Source organism: Microtus oregoni, unplaced genomic scaffold (genome assembly GCF_018167655.1).
Source record: "Microtus oregoni isolate MIOR12 unplaced genomic scaffold, Mior012 000140F_ref0000409, whole genome shotgun sequence".
NCBI lineage: Eukaryota > Metazoa > Chordata > Mammalia > Rodentia > Cricetidae > Microtus > Microtus oregoni.
This window is the reverse complement of record NW_024544790.1, coordinates 1,546,464-1,557,426: the sequence shown is the minus strand read 5'-3', so window position 1 is coordinate 1,557,426 and position 10,963 is coordinate 1,546,464. Positions and strand designations below refer to the sequence as shown.

Here is a 10,963-nt window from a genome sequence, read left to right as displayed (position 1 = left end):
CATGTCTGTTTCCAGAAACAAGGAGGTCCCAGAAAAGAAGGACCTGCAAGTCTTCCTGTCACTTCTGTGACCTGAGGACAAGTGGGTACCGGCTAGTAGGCTGAGCGATGTCCTGCCATTGGTCCTCTCGTAGAATTGCCGTAGTCACTTCAGGCTGTACTCCCCAATAACAGAAATGCCAGTGAGGATGAGCTAGAGCAGAGACCCAGGGAGAAACCAGACTTCTGACAGGTTCATGAGTTTGTTGGGAAACACGTGGCCTCTACTTTGACTAGGTCTCATTCTCAGGTTGTCTTTGCTGCAGTTCTCCTCAGGCGATTGTTCTGGCTAGAGACCAAAATACGGAGAGGATGCCTGAGAGTGGCCTGGAATTCTAGTTCCGCTTTCAGAGTATACTTAAACTAGTTATCTGACTTCACTGTAGAATGAATTTCCCTGTTGACCAAATGGGCATGATTCTAGTCTTCTGAAAACATCATCTCACAGACTGAGCAGTCAGTCATGCACTGGAATTTCTCAGCAGAGGGTGGAGCCAGGCAAATGTGCAACTACTCCATATCTTGCTGTCTGTGGGAGGCAGCCAACCGTGCAAAGGTCCCTTTTTCGTGGCCTTATCGGGACAATGCTGGGAAAGGCAGCAGGCATGTTGGGGTAGAGACCTCTGGGAAGTCCCCTACCCTGGCAAGGTCCCATCCTCCCACCCTGATCAGGAGAGTTCTGCAGGAGGTGGCAGGCTTAGATCAGGGCCAGGCAGAGAGAACTAAGAAAGTTTCCCAGGAAACAGTGAGGGACTAGCACTTGAGGTGAAGGCATGTGCAAGTGACTGGTAGAGAGGCATTCAGAGAGTTGCCTTCTTTTCCTCAGGAGTGGGTGAGGGGAAGTTGAAAGAAGGAAGGACTAGGGAGGGAGACTATCACTTCTGGAAATCTAAATAGACACAGTCCTCATGAGGAAGGACAGAAAACTCAAAGATGGCACAGAGTATGTCTTGGTTTCTGCTGTTACCTCTTAGTCATCAGTCTTGGGCAGGTGTCTGGAGGTAGCTTCTCTGACAGTTGCTGCCCTTGTCCTTATCAGTTCCACCTAAGCTTCTCCTCATCTTTTTCTCATTCTTTCATGGGAGTTCCAGCCAGTGTATGATGTAGGAGGGTCTTCTATCTATCTGTTGCTTTCATTGATTAATTAATAAAGAAAACTGCTTGGCCTGACAGGTCAGACCATAGGTAGATGGGGAAAACACAACAGAATTGTGGGAGAAATAAAGCAGAGTCAGGCAGACGCCATGCTTCTCCTACCCAAGACGGATGGTGGTTAGACTCATGCCGGTAAGCCACAAGCAAGTGGCAATACACATTAATAGAAATGGGTTAATCAAGATGAGAGAGTTAGCTAGTAAGAGGCTAGAGCTAATGGGCCACACAGTGTTTAAATGAATAGAATTTGTGTGTTGTTATTTTGGGTGTAAAGCTAGCCGTGCAGGAGCCGGGTGGGATAAAAAGCAGGCCTGCTCGCCTCATCACTACAAGTGTGAGGGACCAGTTGGACCTTTGTGGAGGAAATCTTCGATTACTACAGCTTCCACAGGATTGTGTGCCTCTGCAATAAACATTTAGCCAGCTGTTGCTGCTGCCTCCTCTGGTGTGTTGTTTCCCCCTACAACACAACATGCTACAGATCTTGTCTGATGGAAAACGTACAGCTTCTCTAGATTATAAGCTTCATGAAAATGGAAGCCTCATCTCTTACTCACAGCTTAAACGCTAATCCTCAGAATGCAGTAAGCATACACAAAATAAATGAGTTACATAAGTAAATGAATGTATGCATGTGAGAATGATTGTCATTTTGAAAATATGACGTTTTCTGGGCTGAATTAAGGTTCTGTCTTCTCAAGAAGAACTAAGCCCTTTGGCTAGGGTAAGTGCCCTCAGCCTTTCTAGAAGCAGGCTGCCTCCCAACTGTCCTTAGGAGATTTCTTGCCAAGGTACTGGGTCAACTTGTAGTTTCCAGAGGGCAGATTGCCCACAGGGACACGGGCTTTACGGTCCTCCCTTGGAATTACTGCAATGTTTCTTGCCAAAAGCATGACACACCAGTTATACGCTACAGAGCTGTTTGTACTTTCCCCACCCCCTCTTTCCTCAAAGCAACTCCTTATTCTGTGCATTTGACATATTTTGATGGCTTGAAAATGTCTTGGAATTGTTCATTTGTTAAGACTGTATTCCTATAGTAAGACTGCATTTAAAACACCGAGATGTGTTTGATAGATTGTGATGGCAGTTTAGGGGTGAGAGGATAAGGGCATGAATGACCACAGGACTAAAGCCTGGTGTAGAGGGTTCTTCTATGTGTTGCTTTTATTTGTTAATGAATAAAGAAACTGGCTTGGCCTATAGCAAGGTAGAAGGAAGGCAGAGTCAGAGAGAAGTCATGTAGCCCCTCCAGACACAGATGCCCAGACTTTCCCCAATAATAATAAGCCAATAATTCCCCAATAATAAGCCACTGCCTCACGGCGATACACGGATTAAGAAAAACGGGTTAAATTAAGAGTAAGAGTTAGCCAATAAGAAGTTAGAGCTAATGGGCCAAGCAGTGATTTAATTAGTACAGTTTCTGTGTGGTTATTTTGGGGCTAAGCAGCTGGGAACTAACTAGTGGCCTTCTTACAACAGAAGTCTACATAGGAAAGACAGGTGAGGTCAAGAATCGGTTTTGCCTCAGGCTTTTCCAGTGAAATTGAGGATTATTGAATTATTATTAAGCCCAACCACACTCCAGGGCTGCACAGATCCCTGAGTTAGACATGGTGCCTGCCTTCTCCATGGTAACAAGGCTAAATATGGACGCGTTTCCATGGAGAGCCATACTGCAGCTGCAGCCCTGCTTCCTCCAGGAAGCATCCTCTCTGGGCTTCTTTGGCCCCCTAGGAAGTGGCTGTCAGTGTTCAGGAAGCATGTAGGGCATCAAGACCATGGCTTTCACCTTGGACAGTTTTTGTTTCCAACAGATCCTTCATTTCTCCTAGACCTGGACCCATCAGCTCTCCTTTTTCTTGGTAATTAGATGCTGGGGGAGGGCAGGGGTCACAAAGATGGACACGTGAGCCTAATGGGCTTGATGACCATGCATGAAAACCATTCCATCTTCCCTTTGCTCTGAGGAGCGGGGTTTCCCAGGATCAGAGCAAAGGGAATGTGATTGGCTAGCGGGAGACAGTAAGACAACTATAATGAGCCTTGGGTAAACACACTGCTCTCTCAATCTCCAAACCTATTGGAAGAATTTTTGCCACAGAGTTCTTGAAATGCTTTCTGAAATTTTCCATAATTTCAAAACAATCTCATAATTACATCTACAAAGAGTTTTTTTTTTCAATGTGCCATTCTATAGCCAAAGACTATTCAAATGAGACAAGGTTTTGTTTTTCTTTAAGGGAAAGTAAGTCTGCTGCCTTTCCAACTTTGAACTAGCTCAGATCTCTACATTTAACTGTCTGACAGAGCAATGTGGAATGAAACTTTGTTTTTGTTGAAAGATCAAAATATAAGCTGAGTATTAGGCTTAAAAATATCCTGTTTAACATCACTTGGCTATTTAGAGATTACATCATGTGTGTTTATAACTTAATCGCCTGTTAAATTGGGTCTTCATAAGCACAGCTGATCATATGGGTGTGCTCGTGTATATTAGGAAATATCTATAATGAGTATGTATACATAGCGAGCTGGGTTGTGCTGCCCAGTTAACTAAGCTATGGAAACTATTTTGAGACTGGAGAGATCTTGCGAGGCAGTTAAAAATAGTCTCTTAAGAAAGATTCTTATTGTGTGTTCTGTGTTGCAGGCCACGTGGCACCAGAGCCAAGTGATGGACGACCTGCAGTCCCAGAACCTCTCTATGGACATGACTGATTCTTCTCCCACTCTGGCCAACAACAGACTAGAGAATGGCATGGCCCAGCTGATAACTACCGAGGCTTGGAACATCAACTCCACTGACCTGGTCAAGAAGGCCCTGGTGACCGTGCCGACCCCATCCATTCTGAACCCCCCAGCTGAGTCTCAGAGTGGCATGGCTCTGAAGGTAGCAGCCACTGTGCTGCAGCCCCTGTGCCTCGGGGAAAGCCCGGTGGTGATGCCCATTCACATGCAGGTGGAGGGAAGCTCTGCCCAGGAGCTCAACCCCAACGGCAATGCCACCTACGTGATGACGACACAAGGCCCTGTACAGCTGCCAGTGGTGTTAGAGCAGCATGTTTTCCAGCACCTCAACTCCCCCCTGGTCCTGCCACAGGAGGCCCCATGCTCCTCCAATGCTATCCACAACAACCTCTTCCAGGGGGCCAAGGACTCTGAGGCCCAGCCTCAGCTCCTGGACCTGCGGATCCCAAGCCAGCCGCAGGAGCCCACACTGCCATTTGAAGCTGTGCTCCAGAATTTATTCCCCACCCAAGGCTCTCTGGGCCCTCCACCTTGCCAACCTCCTCCTGGCTATGCTCCAGTGCCTCCGCAGCCCTTTAACTCTCCCTTGTCTCCCCTGGTCCCACCAGCTACCCTCTTGGTGCCCTATCCTGTGATTGTCCCCTTGCCAGTGCCAGTGCCCATTCCCATCCCTGTCCCAGTGCCTCAGAGTTCTGAATCCAAGTTCAGCCCCAGTTTCCCCAAGCCACCATCTTCCTTCAGCCTGCACTCCTTCAAAGGCACCCAGACCACCCTGGAAAAGGATGAACTGAAGTCCCTAGACATCCTCCAGCCAAAAGAGTATTTCCAGGTCAGCCGCCACACAGTCATCAAGATGGGGAGTGAGAACGAGGCACTGGATCTCTCCATGAAGTCAGTACCCTGGCTCAAGGCTACCCAAGCTAGCCCCTCTGTCTTCCAAGAGGATGCAGCCCTAGACCTGTCCCTGGCAGCCCACCGAAAGGCCGAGGCTCCCCCAGAGACACTGTATGACAGCAGCAGCGTGTCGGCAGACAGCCAGGGTCACACTGCGCTGGAGAAACTTCCTAGCAGTATGGACATGACCTTTGCCCCTGCCAAGTCTCGCGAGGCCTCGGCCATGATGGATAACCACATCAACGGCAGCAATGGCACTGAATTGGTCAGCCAGTCCAGCCACCCTGGCAGTGAGGTGAAGGCTGAAAATAACATTGAGATTGTAAGTGAGCCCCAGGCAGCGAAGGTCATTGTCTCTGTTGAAGACACTGTGCCTACCATCTTCTGTGGCAAGATTAAAGGCCTCTCGGGGGTATCCACCAAAAACTTCTCCTTCAAAAGAGAAGACTCTGTGCTTCAGGGTTATGACATCAACAGCCAAGGAGAAGATTCCCTGGGAAATGCCGAGCCCCTTAGGAAATCCATCAAAAACCGGAGCATAAAGTTAAAGAAAGTGAACTCCCAGGAAATACACATGCTCCCAATTAAAAAACAACGGCTGGCCACCTTTTTTCCGAGAAAGTAAATAAGGGCTTTAAAACATTTTTATGATTAGGACATGAGGAAAGGTGCATTGGTTTTTTAAAAAGTCATCTAAAACAAATTATCTTTGTTAATTATTTTGGGGTGTAGGTGGGAGGCAGAAAGGCAAATTAGCTAGAATCATTTTCTTTTTTAATTTTTGACTTTTCACAAATGAGTAAATAAGAGCAACCTATTTTTCAAGCAGATTGCACATTTTTTTGCAGCTTTAATGGAATATTGGGTGAATCAGAGGGGTAAAAGCTATTTTCATTGCCACAAAGTGCTTTGATGATGTAATACCTAATAAAGGGTAGGATGAAGATTTCACAATAAACGTTTGTTTGCACTAATTGGTTGCAGTATTCTGTCATTTGTAAAATTTACATTTCTCAAGGGGCATGACTGGCCTAAACCCTGGCTTGTAAAGACTCTCTAATTTATTACTGTTTAGAGACCTAAGCTCTTCAGGCATGTTGGGAAATATTGCCTTGTGCCCCAGAGAAGGAGGATTCAGTGAGTGTATGGTCTCTAGCAAGTCACTTTTCCCTCTGCGCCTTTTTCGTGGCAAAGGACTAGGGAGGGTACAGAGAGGTGAGTTTCAAGTACATAAGGCCTCTTTCGTTTCTAGTCATTCTTCTTGGACTTCCCACATCTTAAAAACAAAGGATTGTAAAAGAAAACCAAAGTGCCTTTGGTTGGCACTGAAGCCCATGCCTGTAGTTCCGCCCCTCTGGTGGCAGAGGCTAGAGGGTTGTAAGCTGAAGGCCAGCCTGGGCTTCATAGCAGGTCCCTTTCTGCCCCCAAAAGAAGTACTTCCTCTTCTCTTCTAGTACCTCAGAGTTAACTGGAAATGGCTGCCCTTAGGCAGGGCAATAAGAACATTGTCCTTAATGATTTGCAAATCCTGTGAGTCAAGTGTTGCAGGTAACTAAGAATCAGATGAAAATCAACATCATATGAATTTAGACCACAAGAAAGAGAAAGTCTTTGTTGGATTAGCTCAGTCGTTCTCAAATGAGGATGATTGTGTACCCCCCCCCCCCCCCCCCGTCCTGCAACCACCACTACCAGAAGATGGCTAGTTGAACATCTTATGATGCAAGATAGCTCCACCCCCAACAAAGAATCACCTGAGCCACAATGACAACCACCCTGAGGGCTGCGAAGCCCTGGCTAAGCCACTTCTTGATGGCTGGAAGCAATGCCCTTGGAAGGAGAGAACAGTGGCTTGCTCTTCCATGACAACATAAAGCCACCCACACAAATGAGGCGCTGTGAGCAAGTGTCTAAAATAGACCTGCTAGGTGGCACGTCGTACTTGGGTCTGAAACGGTGCTGGCGAGAGACTGTTTAGAGCAGGCCTGCTTTAAAACTGAAAGCTCTTTCTGTCGCTTTTTTTGCAATTAGTATGTATCCAGCTGATACTGTGAACATGAACAGGAGGAAAAGCAGTTGTAAGACTGTTCTTTTATTACCAGAACCTCCGTGAATAGGGTAACAGTTTTAACTGGTCCCGAATCATAGAACCAGAGTGGATTTGGATTTTTCTCTTTCCTGCACTTTTTCTGTGCTGTTCGCACTTCTTTTTGCAAAGTGCAACCAAATAGCTGGTCAACTGCCTGGGCCAGTCTCATTCTACATCAGCCAGATGCCATCCTTTCAGACTTTACATGGTATAGGCTGTCCTCATTTTTTCTTCCAGTGTGAAGTTCTGGCCCTGTCTCCTAAGTACAGTATGCATTATAGTCTCAAATCAAATAGACGTGTGCTTTGGGACTAGTGTCGCCCATTTGCTCGCTATTGCTTCTTCCTAAGCTTTGAGTAGTTTCTGCTGTCATAGAGGATGGCGTAGACTTCTTCTCCCAACCAGCAGGGCACATGTCTTCACAACAGATTTGAGCTGTTTGTCTAGATTTGGGGAACAAAACTTACAATTTGCTGTTAGACGCAAGTCCTTAAAGCAATAGACATACAAGTAGTAAAGAAGGAATTTGTAGACTACAATTACCTTAAGAACCTCAAACCACAAATTTCTCTTGGTTGTAAGGGGAATTCCCTTCTGTCTTCAGATGGAAGCTATGCTTTGGGGAGGAAGAGCAATTCCATCTCCAGATTTTAAGAAATTGGAAGCCCTGGTTCAAACCCTGAAATAGGCCTTCTTCAGCTGAGCCACACCTGGCGTATTATCCTTACTATTCATTTCGCTGGGGAAGGGGGGCAAGTGTGTATTGTGGGTGCTCGTCGGAGCATTGGAAGACTTGACCATTGGGATCCATGCACAGAATATTCATTGTGCTGTGCTACCGAGGCAGGGATTCTCTGCTTGTTTTTCTTCCTAGCCTTTGATGAAAGGCATTTTGTTACCTGCTGGCCAGGGAGTCAGGAAAAAGGACAGGACCCGTATTTGTGCCCAGGCTAAGTCCAGTCGATTGAATTCAACATCCTTTCTCAAGTCAGAAGTTAGCAAATTTTCACATCAGCCTTTGGTGCTATTAGCCTGGAACTCTGCTTTCCTGTCTTGAGGACTGTGATTCCCATGGAGTTCACCAAGTGGGGCACCAGCACACTATCCAGCCACATGGTTTTTCTGCTCAGTTCAGCCCTATAGTCAGTGTTGTGCACACCCATGACTACTGTATCCAGGTAACCTACTTTCAGATCTCAGCCATGAAAGGTTTTCATCAGCTTTCCCCACCGACTTCATTTTCCAGCTCTTCTCAGAAATATGTTGAGCCAACTATCAGAAAAATCAGCTTTTTTGTGGTTTGTTAAAAAAAATGATTAGTCCTTGGGAATGTTGATATTTGCTAATACCAGTTAAGATGGCTTCAGCTGACATCAGTTCAGACCTGATTTAAAAAAAAAAAAAAAAAAAAAAAAAGGAAGATCCACAAAGGTCCATATTTGGGGACAGAAATCCTCCTGTCAGGAAAAACTTTATTGATCTAAAGGAAAGGGAGGATTAAGATTTAAAGAGGTTACACTTACTATCTCATCAAAGGAAGCCCTTGGCAATAAACAGAAAATTCTAAAATGTGGTCAAAAAGTTTTAAAGGTGCAACCATCACAGTTTAAGTATAAAAATAAAAGACTTCAATCCTGAAAACTCCAAGCCAAAAAAAGGAGGGGGGGAGGCAGAAAGGGAAGGAGAAGGAGTAAAGGAGGAAAGGAAGGAGAGGAGAGGGGGTGGAGCGAGAAACTGTGGCTAAGAGAATATGTCAATATCCTCATTATCTTTAGAAGCAGTATAATTAATAAAACAGAAGGAAATGATTTAGATTCCATTTTACAAGGGAGGAAATAGAGGCTCAGCAGAGTTTTCTGCTTTCAGTTTTTAAGCATCAACAACTCAAAAATATGTACTTTGGGTTTATTCTTAAATATTGGGTCTTAAACCCAATGAACCCACAGGAATTTGGACTCTTTGGGGGCAAAATCCAGTATGAATTAGTGATGATTCTGAATTACAGATTCTTTTTCAATCATTCTAGAAACCATTCCAGCTAACTGGAATGCTCAGAGCACTTGGCACAATCGCTGAGGGGAGACTTCAAGCTGAAGGGTGGAGATGCCAAGCCTCTAAAAGCCACACTTACAAGCTGCTAAGCTGAAAACTTTAGCAGCAGGGGAAAAGTGTTAGAGGTCATTCTGGCAGACTTTGCTCCTCATTAAATGAAAAAAAGGCAGTTTGCCACCACTCTCGCTTCCACCAGGTCAAAGAACTGACCTCCTGCACCAGTGGGACAAAGCAGGGTGTATCGGAAGCCCTCAGGGTACCATCCCAATAAATCCATCATCTAGTTAATTAACATATTGGTGGATTTGATACTGGATAGAGCCTGTGAATGCTTAAAAGAATTCATTCTCGGACATTTCAAATAATCCACCTGCCATTGTTAGAGACCTAGGATTTCTAAGCCAATAGAGATATTAGTTGTGTGCTGCTAAGGTTATGGAGTAATTTCAAGTTAAGGGAGATGAACTGCTGGGCATTACCATATCAACTCAACATTCATGTAGGCTATTTCTCACTCCATTCTATTCTATATGTCCGCGCAGACAAAACGAGGCTCCCTCTGCTGACAAAGACAGTGAAGGTCACTTGGAAACTGTCCCTCCTCTACTAAATACTTCTCAAAGCTAAGATTTCCTAGGCCAGGCAATTAAGAACATAGCCTATCCTTACCACGTTAGGAACATCATGGGGCTTTCTTTATGCTCACTTCAAATACAGCCTTTGCTTTTTCTCCCAGACACATTTCAGGGGACATGAAAAGTACACCAATGGACAGGCTGAAGTTCAAGGTTTCTCAACCTCAGCACTGTAGTCCAACAAGGCTTGTTGTCTCTCTGTTGTTGAAGAGGCAGGAGGATATTCGGCAGAGATATACCTCTCCCACAAGATGACAAAAAACTCTCCAGACATTGCCAAGTAACCCTCTGTCTAGAACCTCCACTTTTCTTATTTTTTCAATCATTTTCTTTTATTTTTTTGCTTTATAAATAATACCATTCAAAATTTCCCCCTCTTTCCCTCCTCCCATTTCCCTCCTCCTCCCCTACTCACTCTCCCCTCTCCCCCTCCAGCCCTAAGAGAGGGCAGGGTTCCCTGCCCTGTGGAAAGTCCAAGGTCCTCCCCCCTCCATCCAGGCCTAGGAAGGTGAGCATCCAAACAGACTAGGACCCCAAAAAGCCAGTCCATGCAGTAGAATCAATGGTAATGGCACTGGGATTTGATTCTGCCTTTCTTTCTAGAGACAACTGATACCTTACTGAGGGAAGTTATTCCCCTGGTCAGGGAGAATGCTTTCTCTGATGCCCTACTCTTGTTTCTGGTTTCCCACCATGAGTAGGAATAGGAAATGATTATTTGGTACAACTCTCCCCCTACCAAAGGGTTGTCACTCACCCATCACGTTAGGAATGAAGTTTCTTCGCAGCTATGAAGGCACAGCAGGGCTACTGCATTTGACAGAAAGAGCAGACATTGGCAACCCTCATGGGAAACCTTATTGGTTCACTCACCCCTTGAGGCACCCATTTTTCAAAACTCACCCTGTATTTTCAGCAGTCTTATTCCCAATAACAGTGTAACCCAGGAACTCACAAACATTGCCAGGAAGTTGTTATTTCAAAATTCCCATCTTTTACCTAAGACCTTTTTGCTGCAGTCGAGACCAGTGGTTTGTCATTAATAGAAACAAAAGCCCAAACTCCCCTCCCCCCTTTTTTGTAGATCTTTAAGCTCCAGATAGTTTTGTAGCCTCTTTCTCTTAGATACAAGAGTCCTGTTTGTCCTCCCCTCTCCGTAGAGTTCCCAGCTTATAATACCATCCAGACTGCCATTACCCAGTTTCTCCAATTACCATATAGAGTTCAGAACTCCGGCTAGCTGGTGAAGCATTCTGAAGTTGATTGTGGTGAAAGTTGTAAGACTCTGTGAAAATAATTCTAAAAATCTTTGAATTGTACACTTTTAAGTGGGTAAAATATATGGT

At 45.2% G+C, this 10,963-nt stretch overlaps 1 protein-coding gene across 1 annotated transcript; it reads left to right on the top strand.

The window, feature by feature from the left end:
• The first annotated feature begins 3,854 nt into the window (after positions 1 to 3,854).
• Positions 3,855 to 5,806, top strand: LOC121444774 (retinoic acid-induced protein 2). Its single transcript, XM_041646690.1, has one exon. It carries the CDS (start codon positions 3,874 to 3,876, stop codon positions 5,464 to 5,466), a length of 1,593 nt encoding a protein of 530 aa, XP_041502624.1. The 5' UTR covers positions 3,855 to 3,873; the 3' UTR covers positions 5,467 to 5,806.
• Positions 5,807 to 10,963: the final 5,157 nt, after the last annotated feature.